The 17,146-nt window shown below is 50.4% G+C and overlaps 4 protein-coding genes and 1 non-coding gene across 5 annotated transcripts; 2 read left to right on the top strand and 3 right to left on the bottom strand.

Moving 5' to 3' along the window:
• Window positions 1-719: 719 nt before the first annotated feature.
• On the bottom strand, window positions 720-1,708 carry CTHT_0065170 (uncharacterized protein; the record flags this gene model as incomplete). The annotated part of the gene is made up of 3 exons (XM_006696756.1): window positions 720-935; window positions 996-1,403; window positions 1,469-1,708. 3 exons carry the CDS (start codon window positions 1,706-1,708, stop codon window positions 720-722), a joined length of 864 nt encoding a protein of 287 aa, XP_006696819.1.
• A 708-nt stretch (window positions 1,709-2,416) lies between these two features.
• Window positions 2,417-2,827, top strand: CTHT_0065160 (uncharacterized protein; the record flags this gene model as incomplete). The annotated part of the gene is made up of 1 exon (XM_006696755.1): window positions 2,417-2,827. One exon carries the CDS (start codon window positions 2,417-2,419, stop codon window positions 2,825-2,827), a length of 411 nt encoding a protein of 136 aa, XP_006696818.1.
• Window positions 2,828-3,629: 802 nt separating this feature from the next.
• On the bottom strand, window positions 3,630-5,454 carry CTHT_0065150 (uncharacterized protein; the record flags this gene model as incomplete). Its single annotated transcript, XM_006696754.1, has 4 exons — window positions 3,630-4,323; window positions 4,374-4,775; window positions 4,828-4,992; window positions 5,048-5,454. The coding sequence occupies 4 exons, from the start codon at window positions 5,452-5,454 to the stop codon at window positions 3,630-3,632; spliced, it is 1,668 nt and encodes a 555-aa protein (XP_006696817.1).
• A 2,975-nt stretch (window positions 5,455-8,429) lies between these two features.
• Window positions 8,430-9,642, top strand: CTHT_0065140 (uncharacterized protein; the record flags this gene model as incomplete). Its single annotated transcript, XM_006696753.1, has 2 exons — window positions 8,430-8,461; window positions 8,565-9,642. The coding sequence occupies 2 exons, from the start codon at window positions 8,430-8,432 to the stop codon at window positions 9,640-9,642; spliced, it is 1,110 nt and encodes a 369-aa protein (XP_006696816.1).
• Window positions 9,643-13,280: 3,638 nt separating this feature from the next.
• CTHT_0065130 lies at window positions 13,281-13,367 on the bottom strand. Its single transcript is given in 2 exon segments — window positions 13,281-13,316; window positions 13,331-13,367. It is a non-coding gene; the product is annotated as a tRNA-Lys (tRNA).
• Window positions 13,368-17,146: the final 3,779 nt, after the last annotated feature.

The following is a 17,146-nucleotide window of genomic DNA, read 5'->3' as shown; positions in this document are numbered from 1 at the left end:
TACTCGTTTCCATTCATTTTCCCTTTCTTGTCCTAACTATACGAGGATAGAGCTTGCATGTGTCTCGGATATGGGTACACATCATTAACCACGCGCAAATCTTTTGTCAAACTTGCGTGTTGCAGTTTCTATCATGGTACATGAGGGAGGTCGGGGTGTGTGGCGTTGGCATGGCGCTACCCGGAGCATTTAGGATCTGGTTCTTGATGGCACCTTGTGCTAATTGCAGTTGAGAGGGCCGCTGTAGACAGGACCTTTTAAGTTCACACTACTCCTCCTTATACTTGTCGGTCCGTGGGATTATGGGTTTGTGGGCGTTATCTGTCTATAATTGCTAGCTAGATGGCTGTGCGGAACAAGACTTCGTGGGCATCTAGATGTCCTAGTTTTGATGGCGGCTGCCTTTGTACTTCATGCTGTCTTAAGTTTTGTGCCTCAAATATAGGATACTATTGGTCTAGTGAGCCATGTTGTTAATGGCATCGTCCTCGTGATCTACCGAAAATGAAAGACAAGCCATGATCATTCCCTAACCCAATAATAGAACATCAAACGTAGAGTTCGCCCCCAGATCATCATGGGTATCAAGTAATAGCAATCAAGTCATTGACATTCCTAGCTTTTCCCAACGCCTTCCAGCCCAGCTTACGCTAAAGATGGCTCAATCCAACCCAAAATCTAAACAAGTAACGCTCAAACACTCATGCAAACAAAAGCCCCTAGAAGAGCTTAGTCGGGATGAAGTTCTTCGAATCCTCCCTTTGCTCCGAAGCCGACTGCTTGAAGGCCGCGAGACCGGCGAGGATACCGCCAACCATGAACCCTAGCGAGATGATGGACCAGATAACGCCCCAGCACTGGGACGAGCCACCATAGCGCTTGGCAAAGACGCTCGCATCGGAGGAATTGACTTTGCGAAGGATAAGGTCGTCACACTGAGACGTCCGTCAGTACGCCAATAACATCCCCGACGAAGGGAGCCAGGGGAAACTCACGATATCCCAAACACTATACAACGACGACATGACTCCAATAAACAGCACCACATACCTCAGCGCCTCGGCATGCGCAATAAACCAGCATCCAACCAACAGACCCACCGCGGCCAGCACCGTCCCAATAGTCAACCAATCCCTCCTCCCCCACCAAATCGTCAGAAGGAAACATACACCAATCACGATGCTTGCAATCTTGCTCGCTACGATGTTGAATCCCGCGAAGGTGAGTAGTGCACCGATGAGGGAGGATCCCAGATAGCCTGCCGGGAGGGTGAATGCTTGGCGGCCGCCTTCCATACGAGTTACGCCGCCTTCGCGCGGGTCGAGGGAGATGGAAAGGACGCGGCCGCCGGTGAGGACGCAGGTTATGGCGTGGCCGAATTCGTGGAAGGCGATGACTAGCATCTGGATTACACAGTCAACTATGTGTCCGCTAGGGAGGTTGCGGTTGAAGGTAAGAGGGGGCGTACCTTGAAAGGCCATAGAACCCAACGCACATAGGGCAGATTCCACAGCAATGCGATGCCTACGACATAAGCGGCGATGATGCCGAGAGTAACTTTCTGGGTATGCGTGGGGTTGAGATCGCGACGGGAGAGTGCGACGGCAGTGGCTGTTGAGCCAGCTGCTGTGGCCGCGGCGCGGGCAACGGTCAGCAGGCTTGGGGGTTTCCCTCCTGCGAGGGTCGTTGTGATTATCGTTGGGGCCATGATGGATGTGTTTTAATCACTGAGGTTGGAGTGATGATGGAGGCTTGGTGAAGTTAAAGTGAGATTCAGTTCTGAAATGATGTTCTAAAACGGGAAGCTTGTGAAACGGCAAGCACGCGGGAGATGTGGTTCCTGGGAAACTAACTTCCAAGCAAAACTCTTACAAGGCTACAACGAACACAAAGTTGTTTTCTCTGAATTCTCAAAAGAAATCATGGTAAGAAGAATCTACAACACCGGCAGCGGCACGCTTTTGTGTACGTTCCACCAACCATCTAATCATCTTACGCGTCCCGCATCATAGTTGGCTCCGGAACCAAGGCTGAAGCCTCGTAACACCAGGCTTTGGTTGGATCCTGGCCTGTGGCGCTCTCCAGCGTGGCAGTGACAGCACCAACGAGCGTGCGGTTGGGCAGTGTCCCGTCTCAGGGTGGGGCTATATTTGGCCTCTCTCAATCCCTGTGGGAGTATCGGATTCCAGTTCCTAGCCCCTCCCTCACTGCCCCACTTGTCCCTGGGCCTGGCCTCGGCATTTCCCCCTGGCTGGGTGCAAAGACATTGTGTGGACGCTGTCCGTCTCATCCCTCAAGTTAGAATTTTTGTCTTCAGCGGGGATCATCCCTAACTGCTTTTTTAAAAAAATTCAGGACTACCCAGCAGGCAGTTGCGTCATCACCGGACCTTCAAACCCACAACCCACAACCCACGATGCCCCTCTCCAACGCCCGCCTCCGCATTGCCCGACCCACAAACAATATCCTCTCCCTAATCCCATTCTACGTCGACGGCCTCGGTTTCACCATCCTAGGCTCCTTCACCAACCACTCCGGCTTCGACGGGCTAATCCTGGGCAACTCCAACACAGCCTACGAAATTGAGTTCACCACGCAGCACGGACACGATGCGGGACGGGCTCCGACTCAGGATAACTTGTTAGTGTTCTATCTGCCCCATGAGGAGGAGTACAAAGCCGCAGTGGAGAGGATGAAGAAGTGTGGGTTCGAGCCGGTAGAGAGTCCGAATCCGTATTGGAACCGGAACGGGACGTCGTTCGAGGATCCGGATGGGTATAGGGTTGTGCTGGCGAATATGATGAATCCGTTTTTGGGTGGAAGGTGAGATTTCCTGAGGAGTAGTCTCTGGACTCGGAGTGGGTGGCGCACTGTATGAGTTCAAAGTCCCTTGGTTACCCAGCAGAGCCGTGTTTGGAGACTGTCGGGGCCTTGACAGTCGTTACCTGATTTCAGGGCAGGGAAGAACACCGACTGGCATCTCACCAGCCTGACGACTGTTGGGTATGTCGTTAATCTTTAGCCGGCAACGGCTGATCTCCAAGAGCTGGCTCGTTATGGTGGCTCTTCAACCCCCTTCCCCCCCAAGGGGTCCTTCTTTTACGGTCAGGATGAACACGACCAGTCTTTGCCTGATGCGCATTCTGGATGCTTGTGTGGGAAGTCGTTGTTACTCGAAAGGAGGTTTCGTTTTACTGGGCTCGGAAAAGTTAGCATCCACTAGCTCAGCAGTTGGCATCTGCCCGAATCTTGGACACCCAGGTAGCCCAGTCCAGGAAAACAGCAAACGCCGGAAGGGATTGAAAAAAAGAAAAAAGAAAGAATCAACCCGGACGAGAAAGGTCGACTTTGCTGGATAGGAGTTACCGTATGTACACCGATATTTACTCGCAGTATCGCCTGGCGTCACTTCGCCACCGAGCCGCTTGGGAGACCACACATTTGGAACCTCAACCTATATACTGCCTGTGCTTTATCCTTTCCGTATCATCCACACAAGTTTTGTATTCGTTAAGCTTACATTGGTATCTACCTGCCTCGTGATGCACCAACTTTGTATATCCCTCCAACGCCATACAAGATATGTTGAATAACCCACAAAACCTTTCCTTCGACTGATGACCAATCATCTACCTGCCAGCCAGCCTCCTTTCCAGTGTCCTCAGCGGCACATACAACAACCCCGTGACAACAAACGCAACCTCGAACCCAATATCACCAGTCCTCTCAGCAATCGGTCCCGTCCACCAAACCTGATCCATACAAGGGATCACCAACCCAAAACTCAACACCGCTGACGCTAACGCCGCCACGCCCCAGGGCAATGACTTCGCATCGTCCCATACCTCAGGGTCATACTCGGCGCAGTTGCCCTTCCGGAACCAGAAATGCTCGACCAACACCACGCCCAGGAACGCCGAGCTCCAGTAGCCGATCAAACCCAGGAAGTTTTCAAGGTTGTAGAAGAAATCACCTGCTGCGCGGATAGCCACAGGGATCACAATGGCGACAAATACGATACTGAACAGGTACCGTGGCACCCACGCGAGTATGGGAAACAGCAGCTGCAAGTTGAGCGTCACGCTGTATGAGGTAGCTGCCAGATTTCCCAGCAACGAGAAAGAGAGCACGACGACGAGGAACTTTCCGAAGCCCTTGGCTGGGTGAAGCATGGCATCGAGGACGCCGCCGACCTGGGTCTGTTCGTAGGCGGCCTGCCAGACTGGGTTGAGAGGGGTAGCGTTGCCGATGGCTGCGCCGAGGATCATTAGGAGAATTGGAGGGATGGCCAGGCCGAAGTAGGAGTAGGAGAAGATTTTCAGACTGCGATCAAGTCAGCTTACGGGATAATGCAGTGAGCGAGAGATACGTACGAAGAGGTATCAGGCTTAAGGTACGTCGAGAAGTCCGACGCAAGACACGCCCAGGGGATCATGTACCCGGCAAGCAACATGCCGTATGTCAGGACGGCCTTCGCATTCGGCTTCTCATCGTAGTCAATTTGGTTTTTAAGGTCCTTGCCACCGGTGCCGGCTGCCACAGCAAGCGCGATGACGGCAGGGATCCATGCGAACTTCTCGTACAAATGCAGCACACGGTAGCCGCAGAAGGATATGACCAGCGTGAGGATGGCCATAATAACAATCCCAACGGCGACACTGAGGTCTCCGTCGGCAACGGCTGAGAGACATTGCCCGCCTACGACGCAGATGATGACGCAGAAGCCGGTCATGGTGGCGAGGTTCAGTAGGACAGGGATGCCAACGAGATAGCGGCTAAGCGTGTTAGTGCCACTGAGCACATCAGGTTGAAGATGCGGTAGCTTACCCAAAGCTGTACCTGGCCTGAAGCATCTGCCGCATGCCGATCTTGGGACCCAGCGTGCACAGGTAGGCGGGTAGCGTCGTAGTCAGAAGGATGAAGAAGAGGATGACTAGCGACGCATTACGCAGGTTGAGCCCGTAGAGGGGAGCCAACATGCCAAAGGAGATACTGAGCTCCGTCAACCTCAAACCCTGTCTCGAAGGTGAGATAACAGGCTACTTACGGCAAGATATTCGTATTCATAGACCACCACAACGTGAATATATTGATCGTTTGGGTTTGAGTCCGCTCCTTGACCGGAATGGGGGTCACACCGCGAAGCTCAACACGGCCAAACACCACGATCTTCTCAAAGATATTACGGAACCAAGCCCACCGCTCATTAGTGACATCGCCAACGGCTTCCTCGGTTTCTGCTTCTTCCTTCTTTAGCCCCAGGTCTCGCTCCGGGGTTGGCGTCTTGCTGGGGCTGAGGTTGTAGCTGGCCTTAGTCTCTTCCCCAGCAGCTGGTTTCTTGTCGCTGATGACGTCGACAGACGGAGTTGCTGTTGGTGGCGGCTCAGATATCTTTTTTATTTCTTGAGATTTTCCTTTCTCCTGAGGAGTAAAGAGAGAGAGATAGGCCGACATGGTTATACGAAAATTCTGTCTGTGCGTAGCCCGGACGTGACAGGTAAAGCAACAATATCCAAGAAAATCTTCAACAAACGTCGACAACACGACACGCGTCCTTGGAGGGTCAAGCAGAAGAACAGAAGATGAAAATAGAAGAATTTGCTCACGTTTCCTGCCGAGAAACACACCCAGGTATGAGTAACATCTGCTTGGGAGGAGAGCTGGGAAGGGGCCCCACCCCCGCGGAGTTGTGACGGGGGGCAAACAGTGCTTTAGTCAAGGGTCCTTGCAAGCTGCTCATCTTGTCTCGCGAACTGTCGCGGTCGACTGCATTGTTTTGAAACGGTCGAATGGTTTGTGTGACCTTTTGTAAACCGGAAACTGGTATTGAGATAGACCGAGACAGCCCTATTCATTCCTGCGATAGCCTACCTGTTGGTGTCAAGATGAAAGGGCGCGATGTTGTGTGACATTGACAAGTTGACAACCTCACCACCTCTCTCACCAACCCTACCAAACATGGGCTATCTCCTACATAATCGCAAGTGAGCACCTCCTTCAAACCGACCGCCCGGGGCAATTCGCGAGGCTATTCCTTCATGAAGCGTGCATGCAGCATTGTCTTAGGGACTTTGAAATGACATGACCTTCGCGGCGTCTGCAAGTTATCCGCAGGAAATAAGAGCCCCGCTACTGCCGTTATCGTCATCCAAAATTATCGCTGATAAGAACGGCTTTGCTCCACACCCCACGCGTCCAAGCCGCTGGTTGCCAGCATTTGAGCGGGATTTGCCAATGTTCCTCTGTTCGCGCGGGCCGCGCGTGGCGAGTGGTGAACCTTAGTGAAACCCGAGGTTTCTTGCCTGAGACTCAAATATAAACCAATATACAAGTTGTTATTGATAGGGCGTGATATGAAAACGGTTAGGCAGTATCATTCATATGCAGCGAAAAATACAGTCTTACAACCGAGTGAAACCAACAGCTAGCAAACACCAATTCCTCCTCTGGTATCCGTATGACAATCACCTTTCACCACCAAAAGACAACAACGAGCCAAACCCCTATGCCACTACCTGACTTTAAGTATGACTCCTAATCTTCCCAAGTGCACGTAACAAACCAGCCTTCCCAGACTGAGTCCCAACTCTCCAGCTAAGCCAAACAAACCTACCACCTCCTCCAAACGACAGTATTATGTATATGCAGTTTACTAAAGCTTCTCGTTTAGTTTTAAAGGGTTGATTAGGTAATAATTTTTTTACCTTCTTCTCAACACTCCTCCCACTACTCATCTCTAACCCCTCCCCCCCGTTTCTTCCCTGTCACAGCACAATCTCTTCTCACCTTACTCAAGCTCTCCAACACCCGCCAGTCATAAACGTGAGCATACCCTCTCTCCCCGCTACGTCAAATCGTGCCCCAACCACAGCGACATCGCCGATGTTGTCGAAGTTGCCGATGTACTCCTGTTTCAATTTGATCGGGCACCAAGCGTAGTGCTGCTGGGAAGTGTTGAAGTCGAAGTATCTGTCATCCTCCTCCTTGAGGATGGGGCCTTCCCGCCGTGCGGTGATGCACTGGGCAGATGCTCTCTGCAAGCAAGATGCAGTAGACGGCTTGTTTACAGTCGATCACCTTGCGATCAACAATAGCTGACCGACAAGGAACGACCCGGAACCTCTCCAAGTGCTTGACTGCCAGAAGATATTTGTTATCTACCATGAGCAGATTGAATAGACGATCATCAGGTGCTTGAAGGGACACAAGTCCTTGTTAATCTTAAAAAACCACCCTGACCTTGAGACATGTTTTCGGATTTGTGAAACAGCATAACTTTCTGCTCTTTATCACTCCATACAGTTAGCTCTCCTTCAAAGATACAATTATTTTTCTGCGTGCATGTCGGTTGCCCCAGCTGCAAAGGCTTCCGAATGGAATCATGGAGCGTTATCCAGTCCTTCGTACTAGCTTTGACGCTTTCGAGATGATATGAATGTACTTATATCCTTTGCTCAGATCAACATGGATCTGGCAATATTCCCGATTTGGGTTTTCTTCTTCCACACTCATTCTGCCATGGCTCATTCCCAAGCAGTGCTTAATGCCCCGTTCCTTGAACCACGGTTGGCAACCGACCCTGACCCCTATTGTCGGCTTGAGACATGCTGCGAGGCCATCCTTGCCGATAACTGTGCCCTTACGCTTCGTGGTATCCAAGATACGCCCAGCCACAGCAAGATCAACTTGGACTTTTAGGATCACTAGTAGCAAGGGGTGACAGTCGGAGTAAGCGAGAATGATTAGCTTTTGGTTAAGTAAGCTTTTTACATCACTTGCAATAAGTAGGCGTTAGAGTTCGCCAAGTGCAAGCTCCTTATCTGTTACATGATACTCCTTAGCCGAGCTCCGGACTGGGGCCCTGAAACGGCATGCCACCGCGATCCTGCGGAGGACCTTAATTTATCTCTTCTACTGCTACAGCCTGATTGGCTACGGAGAGAGGATTTGGCTAAGACTTGTCAGCTTCAATAAAACTTGGATATATTGGTGATTCAACCTACTGTCTCCTTCAAAAATGAGCTCGACACACTCAGCCAGATCGAGTTGTGCCTCTGGAGTCATCCATCTCACCAGCTGCGCAATCCTTGACCAACCCAACCCAAGTGCATGATGGATGATAGTCTGTAATGTCTCGTTTCGATCAGTTCTCTTTCAGGAAGAAACGCTGAGAGCAAGGCCTCTATACTCATGTCTTCACGGTGCAAATGGACCTGGTGCTGCCGGAACCATTCCTAAATGAGGACTGAGTTGGGCCTCAGTCCAGACCTCGCTAGCTGGTTGTCATTGAGGCGTTGGTGTCACACGGGCACGGCAGTCCGAGGAACGGGGTACCTGACTGCCAACACATGGGACGCCAGAGATAGAATGATTGTGAACGACACAGATACGTGGTTGATTCCGGAAGATGTACACAACCACACGACCGAATGAGCCAGATGGCCGAGGCAAGAGGACGAGAGTCCTGAAAAGCCCGGAAGGCCGTGGCACTCACAAGGGCAAGAGGATTCTATAACGGAAGCTGCCCGATCACAACTTGTGATTGCTGACTGAGTGTTCCCCAGTACGGAAACGGCCACCGAGACTGTTACTACCGACGGTCCAGCAGTGTCTACCGAGATTCATGTGGTAACGGAAACCGAAATCGTGTCGTCCACCCAGTCGCGGGTTGTTGAATTGACCTATAGCGTTACCGGCATGGTAACCGTTACTCAGACGGTCACTACCACTCATACAGTCACCACACCTATAAGCACCGTCGTGCGGAAAGCCAAGCGCGACGAGCCAGAAGTCCCAGGCTATGCTTCGAAGTGCAAATCCTTCGCTGCCTATCAGTCTGCTTGCTCGCGTTTGGGTGTTTTCCCTACTACGGTAAGCGTGGCTGAATCAACCGCCACTGTTACCGTGACAGAGACACTCGTACCGGAGTGGACGGCCACGGGCACCACCACCGTCACCGTCACCGAGAGTGCCGTCGAGACCGTCGATATCACGACCGTTACTAGCTATACTTTCACGACAAGCACTGTCACGGCCACCGCGACAACCACAGCTATCGTTATTCCTCAGCTCGAGATTCTGGGCGCTACCTTTGGCACTGCCGACATCACCTCTTATGCTCTCACCAACTGGAAGGTTGGTAGTAACATCGTGATCAATACCAACAAAGCCTATACCGATATTGGCTTGAATGCCCCCGGTGATTTGATGACGGGCCAGCCTAGATCCATTACGGTACTATACCGCTGGGGCACCGAGGTCCGTTCCTGGGTCGGCAGGTGGAATTCGGGCACATACACCATCACTCCCACTCCTAACTCAGCGGCCCCGTCCGGGAGCCTTGTGGTCCCCAACTATCCTCGTCCCCAGGGTATTACCTGGATCCAGATCCTCGAGGTCAACTACGGTCTGGGCCAGAATAGAAACCAAACCCTCTGGAACAAACTCTACCTCGATGCCGCGGCCGGCGTTGGGACGCCGCTCATCAACGAGAACTTTGGAGACACGTGGTACAGCATCGAAAAGTCGGGTGTAGTCTGGTACAGGGACACTCGCAATGGCCCTGATGGTCCCTTGCATCTGGCTGCGACACGCGAGGGTCGCGATCTCCAACTGATGCGCGCAGATGGCAGTTTCTCGTAGCACTGTGGGAAGATGACTGAAAGGGGGAGCGGTGTTCTGAATAGGACGTTTTGAGATGTGTATTTCGCGACGGGCTGTATAACGTGAGGCCCTTGGTGTATATTTGAGCTATGACCTTATATATTCTATGTCAGGTCCTCGAACTTGACTGGTAGTGTTGATTGATCTTGTACCTTCACCGAACACGTAACATAGACGTGATCTCCGCTTCAACCGGGCACACAGCCTAAGTAAAGAGTGCCATGTACTGGAGGGTGCAATGCCTGCGTAAAGGATAGGGAAGCGATGTCCTCCATTAAGTGATGGCAGCTAAGGGAGTGAGCAGTATCTTGGAGCAGCGAGGCGTAGCTGAGACCAGGGCAGCTAAACAGGCAGGTGGTAGCGATCCTGGAGTAGTTGGTGCTCTCACAGAGGGCGGATAGCCGTTTGATGGTTGAAGCGCTAGACTATCGTTCTTGGCCTAGATAAACAGAAATTTTGTGGATTACTTATTGCTAAAGCTTGGATACCCCGGTAATACCCATGGCTTCCTCGCTCCCAACGACCGTCCTCGAGGGTCAGCTTTACCCCGCTTTCCTTGTTTTACCGTGATTGTAGCAGCAAGGCTTACCTGTTTGGGGTTCTCAAGGTGCCAAAGGAGCCGGATGTGAATCTGATCATAAGGGGACCCATCAGAGAACCCGGTCCATACCTAAATTCCGCTAGAATCAGTGTCGCGTGGAGATCAATCCGACCCTTTGAGTTGCGAGGGATATCTTCCGCACCACTCCACAGAGCGAGTCCAGAAGCAATAGGAGGTCTTTAGTTATCTCTTCAGCCTTATCGATAGTTAAGGTTGGACCAAGCTCGAACTTCCCGGGTTGCTTGCAGGATAAAATATTGCCAAGCTGCAGTCAGTGACTAAATATTAAGAAAAGGATAATTCCATTTAGACTTACGTTAATGATAATGGCCTCGCGCCGGTCCCTTGATATGCCCGGCTCCTTCATATCTTATTCTCCAGTTCTCCTATTCTTCAGGGCACTTTCGTCCCATGCCCCGGAAGATTGTATTGTCAGCCTCCACTACAAGGCTTTTCCATACTTCGACTATATACCGAGTAGCCCCAAGCGTTCGGGCTGCTGCAACTTCTTGTGGTCAGAGTACTGGGAAGTCTTGACCAAAAGTTTCGATGTAGCGGCTCAGAAAGGCGTTCAACACGACTTAGCATATGCCTTATCGCAGCAAAGGTCCAACACACGGTTCGGTCGCAACGGCATTGCCGTGCCCCTTATGACACAGTTGTTGCTGTCAAGCACCTTCCGTTGATTTATTCCGTTTGACTTCGTTTGTAAATGGCATCGCTGACAGTGGGAACAAAGTGATTCGTTTTCGGCCACCGAGGCTTATCCCTTTTGGTCTCCTCTGTTCAAGAAACATAACGATTGGTGTCGCCTCAGGATCAATGGGGACATCCGCTTTGCTTTGCTTGACGTGAAAAAAGCGATCTGACGCGTTCAGAAAAGAGGCCTTGGCGATCTCCACGTGTGGACACATGACTTTTCACGTAGTACCGTATGTCAATACTGTGGAAGTTTCACAAGAAACGCTGAACTCTCCTGAGATCATTTCGAAAGTATAGCTATTATTTTAGAATTTCCGGAAAACATTGCAGCTGAGAAGAGACTATTATATCTGGAAATTGATCTCTCTTCGACAAGTTACTCCTGGGCTTATGCAGTTATGGGACACACTGTGTCAGTCGTTCATCATACTGTACTTCCTCAAACCTCCAACGTTCTCAAGCCAAACTCACTCTCATTCTTTTGACAATAAAAATGTTTGTTAAGGCTAACTAGCGTCATCGGTGAGACAATATGTGGCTGAAGAAATGACTCTGTTCCACGCCCTCATCAGGACTCACCACATCACCTCCCGGAAGAAGGTTGCTCACCTGCGGAAAGCGGCAGGCAAACTTGACTGCTACGCTCTTCTGAGAAGTGGGGGATGTCCCGGCATTATGTATTGCAAGGGCAAGGAAGATGCTGTGAAGGAATGGGTTGCTACTGTGCAGGTACAGTACCAACAACCCTCGGAATGAGTCGTCTTAAAGGCTGACATCAAAGCAGAGGCTTCGCTACAAAGACTTCCATTTGGCCTGCAAGCCAGCACCCATCGAGTCAGCTGCTCCACAATCAGAGACTGAGTCAGGCCTTTATGAGGTCGAAACTGTCAAGGAGTTTGCTACAGCCATGGAGAAACGGGGAATTGCAGAGTGGTGGAAGAGAGCGATGGATTTTCGCTAGTTTTCAATTCTATCGGAATATACCAGCAGTTCTTTTCTGAGCATCAAGAGCCCTCCAATATTCGCATCTCAAATGAAGAGGAGTCCATTTATATACGAGACACATTACGAAGTCTATACAGATATCACTTTATCCTCCCTTCTTCTCAACTCTTTCTAGCAAACAACCCCTTAATCCTCATCATCACCCCCGCAAACCACGGTGTCGCCCACAAACTAACCCCAATTCTCACGGGCAACAGCACCTTTGTAACCGCATACGCCAACGCAATCTCCACCACAGCCCTATACCTCCTATCTCGTTCCCACAATTCTCTCAACCTCTGTTCCTCCCCCTCCCCCGTCTCAAGCACCACCCCATTTTTCCCAGGTTCAGTCTTTTCAAACCCAAACCACCCCCTCCTCCTAAACCACCTTTCAAATCTCCCCACGCCCTCAGCTACGTATCCTCCCCAATGGGAGACGAGGTACCCGAGGGGGATGTGGTCGGGGTAGAAGTGGAAGAGGCCAAAGAGGCCGAAGAGGGGGAGAATTGCGGTGATTTCGTGGAGGATGAGGAATGCCGCGACGTGGGTGACTGGGGCGTTGCGTAAGCAGGAGGTATACCGTTGGAGGGGGCGCGGGAGACGGGAGAGGATACGTTCAAGGCGAAACTGTTCTTTAGCTGAGTTTGCTGGGTTTGAGTTGGTGGTGTATCTTCGGAGTTGGAAATGGATTTTCCTTGGGGTTCGGAGTTGAAAGAATAACTTGTTGGACGTGGGGTTTGTTTCTGGTGGTCGGAAAGGGAGCCGAAGGGCTCGTGGGAGGAATTGGGTCATTTATGTTGTTTAAATTCAATTCAGGAGATCAATTGAGTAGAATTCGGGGGAGAAAACGAGATGTTGGTTGTTGGATGCGAACAAAGAGCCTGACTTTTTCGTGCTCGGCGTGAACTGAACCGAGGAGGGAGAATCTACGTGGTGGAGAGAGTTCATGTGCACGGACCACTCGTGATGCTCGACCTTGTTGCCCGTAGCAACTCAAGCCCTTGAATTACCCCTGAGTTTCTGCTTTCTAAAACCAGAACTGAAGGGATGTCATTGTATAGTGGTGTACTCTTGGAGCAAGTGTCGAATGTTTGCACGCAAGTAACAACTTACACACTCACTCTAAAGTTTTCATCCATGCTGGCACAAATCTCCCTTTTTCTTAAACCATTATCTGTTTTAGCTAGTGTCTTGGCCTTTCTTCACACCCGTTTCCCTCTTTCGGCCGGGAACAGCAGGAATGATAGTTTTCTGCTGCTCGCATCAAAAATTTGGGTTTCAATTGAAAACTGGAAATCTGCAAAAAACTGATTGCCTATCGGGAATTGAGCCCGATGCGGGGGTCGAACCCGCAACCTTGAGATATTCGGAGAATCCTTAAGAGTCTCACGCTCTACCGATTGAGCTAACCGGGCACCGGTTATTGGCTGTTGTTGCCAAGGTGCGGATCAGTGCATTTTCTTCACATGCTTTCGGAGCGCAGGATGATATCGACGACGAAAAGGCTGACTGTCAGAGCAGAGAAATCTCGTTCTGATGGCGACTGGCTCGTATCACATCAAGGGATTCTTTAGATTACGGATAAAGCTCTCAAGAACCTATCGAACTTGCTAAGGAAACTCAGGGAGCTGTTAGTCAACGTGGATTTGCATTGGTTCCTTCAGGATAGCACTTGGCTGTATGGACAGGCATTTCCTCGTCGACATCACTTGTCAGTGGAAAAAAGCTACTTTGGTTCTCGAGGTTCAAGTCCATTGCCAGCAGACAGGGCCAGCAGGGGATCAAGCGGCGTTCGAACTCAGTGTCGCCGTCCTGTGGCGGACCACCTTCGCGTGGACGTTGACGAAGGCCCCCATGGGCGACTTGCAGGCGACGGACAGGTGGGCAAGCCGGTCTTGGGGCTTGGATCGGGGAGTGCGGAAGTCACAGGGCTCGCGGGAGGGCTCGGGGGTGCGATATTCGGGACTTGCCTCGGTCTGTTACCAGGAGCATCGACGATAGGGACGGTCGGTTGTTGCCTGCCGTCCTCAATCCAAATACAGATCCTAGTTCAGCAACTGTGACGGCTGAAGACTCGCAACAACAGTTGTGAGACCATGCATTTAACATCAAGGGGCGGGCACTTCGTAGCCCACCTGACGTGGACATCGGCGATGCCGTTATCATCAATGCTGATTTTCTATCCTCAACATCTCTCAAAAAAGCGCTCGCCAATTAGGCTGGCAATTTGAACACCCTTCGCGAGTCACTTAAGCGACCAAGGCAATCATCTTACTCCTAACAATGAGGATATTGGGAAGTTCGTGCTTGTTGGGTGATCACTCCAGCCCTCGCCACCGAATGCTTCAAGAAACACCCGGCACTTTAAAAGCAGAAGCCGGTTGGCACCACTATCTCCAGTGAGGCAGTCATTGATAGAAAACACCACATTCAAGCCAAACGGAGAGGCCCAAGTATATGTACTTTGTCTCCTCTTCTGGAGATCCAATGAAAAGTATTGTTGACTACTGCCGCATCCAATCCGCACTCTGTACCAGATCATCACCTCATATCCCAGCCTTTTCACAATAAACTCGACCTCGTCTAGCAAAGTGTTGGTAAAAGCGACCAGAGAATTGGGAACAGCTGGCGTCGACTTTGACTTGAACAAGACGGATCAGTACTGACAGATTGTTAGACAAAAACACCTGCTTCGTCCAACGCCACGAGCGCTTCAAGCAATGAAATTTTACAGGTGGAATTTGCTCCAGTCCTTGGGGACATTTTCCCACCTTTCGAAACGGCTCTCACTATATTTTTGCCTCTTTTGGTCACGTCACTGTTTACGTTGCCTATAAGGACAAAAGCCATGCCTGAAAAGAAGGGCACAGTTAACCCAATCGCTTCCTCATATCTCCAGGCGCCACGGATATTGGTCGCACGGTGGTAGGTACCCTGACATTTGACGTCCATGATCAGAAGTCCCTAGTTATTGGGAGGTTATCCAGAGAGCGCAAAGTTTTAGTACACTCAATCCTTTCTTGTTCTCTGGCAGTCTCAGATGGCAGCTTACGAAAAGGGATAAGAACCTATAATCCAATGTTCAGCAGGACAAGCTTTTAACAAGATATAGACAGACAGTTGCTTGTTCGTGTCTTCTTTGTGCATTGGACTTGACATTTTAACCTCTTTTTGGCAGTACCTCCTTTTCTATAAGCCCAGCCGTCGTGTTCCCTTTCGAGGGTCATTGTTGATGTCAGAAACAACACCGCGGATTTCCTACAAAAAGGCACTTTGATGCCTCTGATCTGCGCAAACGTGACAGAGCACGTGCAGTCAATTATTTCATCTCTCTTTGCCTCATGCTTAGTATACATGAGGATGGTGTGGTGACGTTTGATTCGAGAATAGAATTATTTTCCAAACAACACTTCGCTCCTCACTAATGCTCTGAGGGTTCCATACTTTGTTATGGGTATCTTTCAACCTATCTTTCACTCTATCCTGTATTGCCTGTATAGCAGCTCGAGAAACGACATTTCACAGTGACAAGAAACACAAAACCATGTCAATGTTTATGCTTGAGAAAGCCTCAGTGACTTGCAGACGATTCACACATTATTTACCCAGGACTACACAGTATGTATAAGCTTATCAGGATATTTGGAGCTCCTCCAAAGCCGTTAGTCTTTCCACCTCCATGGAACAACTTGTCAGCATCACCCACTGACCTGTCATTTTCCAGATTATGCGAGGCTGCCGAGGTCACCATCCGGAAAGCTTATGATCTCATACGACAAAGCCAACCTCCCTCACCCAGATGGCCAGCTTCTGCGCTATCACATCGTTGAATCATGGACCAAAGAAAGCGTATCCGAATTCTTGTTTGAGCCATATCTTGGAAATGTTGATTACTCTTGGGAACGTCCGGCTATCCAGTAAATTATTTGGCTTCGGTGTGAAAAAAGTCGGTCTTCCTGTTTAAGTGTTCCTGAGACATCCTGCTGGCAAGGATCAAGTATGCTAATCCACAACACTCAGACTCGTGACGACAATAAGTGCTGCATCACAGGGCTGAGCGACTTCACTCTTCGATCCGCTGGTGGCTGTCCAGATCCTGCTTGTCTTGAGGGATTTGGAGTGAGGAGTATGCCTTCTCCCACGTCATACAGCGTTTACCTGGCGCCCAGTGCTGACTTCAACAGGATGGTGTAGTGATGTATTGCACGCTCAGGAGATTTCTTGACTTTTGCAAGATAGAAACGGTACGCAGTATGAATGAGCCTCAGAGCAGTGAAAATATTTGGCTCCTGAAGAAGTCGGCAGCAGAGGAATTTGCTCAACCATTTTCCTGTTTGAGTTGAGGGGGAAGTACAGTTCAGGCATACTCAAGCATTACTCAGAGTCATTAGTCGATCCTCATAGTCAAAGTAGATACGGTTCACATTCATTATGATCGGAGGCCTAGAGCTTCCGCCCATACTCTGCGAAGTTTGGAGACGTTTGGAGACGACAGTCTCAGGGCGTGAACTTCAACTCCTGCTAAGGAAAGGAAATTCAAATGCCAAACCCAGAAGCTCTGCGTATCTTCAGCCGTTTCTCCCAGTATTTCCAGTGGGTTTGCCCTCGACAAAGAAATGGAAACCAGAGATTCAACGAGAAAGGCGTTGACCGCGATGCCGCTTACAAAGTTTTCCACTATCCCAAACGGCTGTCGAATCTTGTCGCCATTGGTTTCAGGGCACTATGGCTCTTGGCTTCTTACACACTTCGGATTGAAGTCTACTGTTGTCTGCACTTTGTTGGACTACGCCTTTACGGGAATACTGGGGTCATGGCTCAATGGCTGCCTTTTGGTCTTATCTAAAACTTATGTCGTTGTATTCTAAACCGGAAATGGAAAACCATTATGTGGCTCTCAAATTGGCTTATTGTCATGCCAGCATACCCATCCCCCGACCTATAGACCTCGTATCCGACTGGGGCTCCGCTACACAGAAGGGGAGCTAAAAGAGATAAGGAGTTATGGGCCCAACAACTTGAAGGTGGGTCGTTGGCTCTGACCGAGCTATTGCCTTAGTCCGGACGCGTTTCGCATTGAACGCGTTTGGTCTGGTGTTGAGGAGAGTGTTTCGACAACCGACTGAGAGGTCGTTCCTTCCCTCTTCCTATTCTTCTTTCAGAGCCCCCGCAGACAAGAGCGAAGAAGTCGGTT

Source organism: Thermochaetoides thermophila, assembly GCF_000221225.1.
Source record: "Thermochaetoides thermophila DSM 1495 unplaced genomic scaffold scf7180000011822, whole genome shotgun sequence".
In the NCBI taxonomy this organism is placed as follows: domain Eukaryota; kingdom Fungi; phylum Ascomycota; class Sordariomycetes; order Sordariales; family Chaetomiaceae; genus Thermochaetoides; species Thermochaetoides thermophila.
This window is presented reverse-complemented; position numbering and strand designations above follow the sequence as displayed.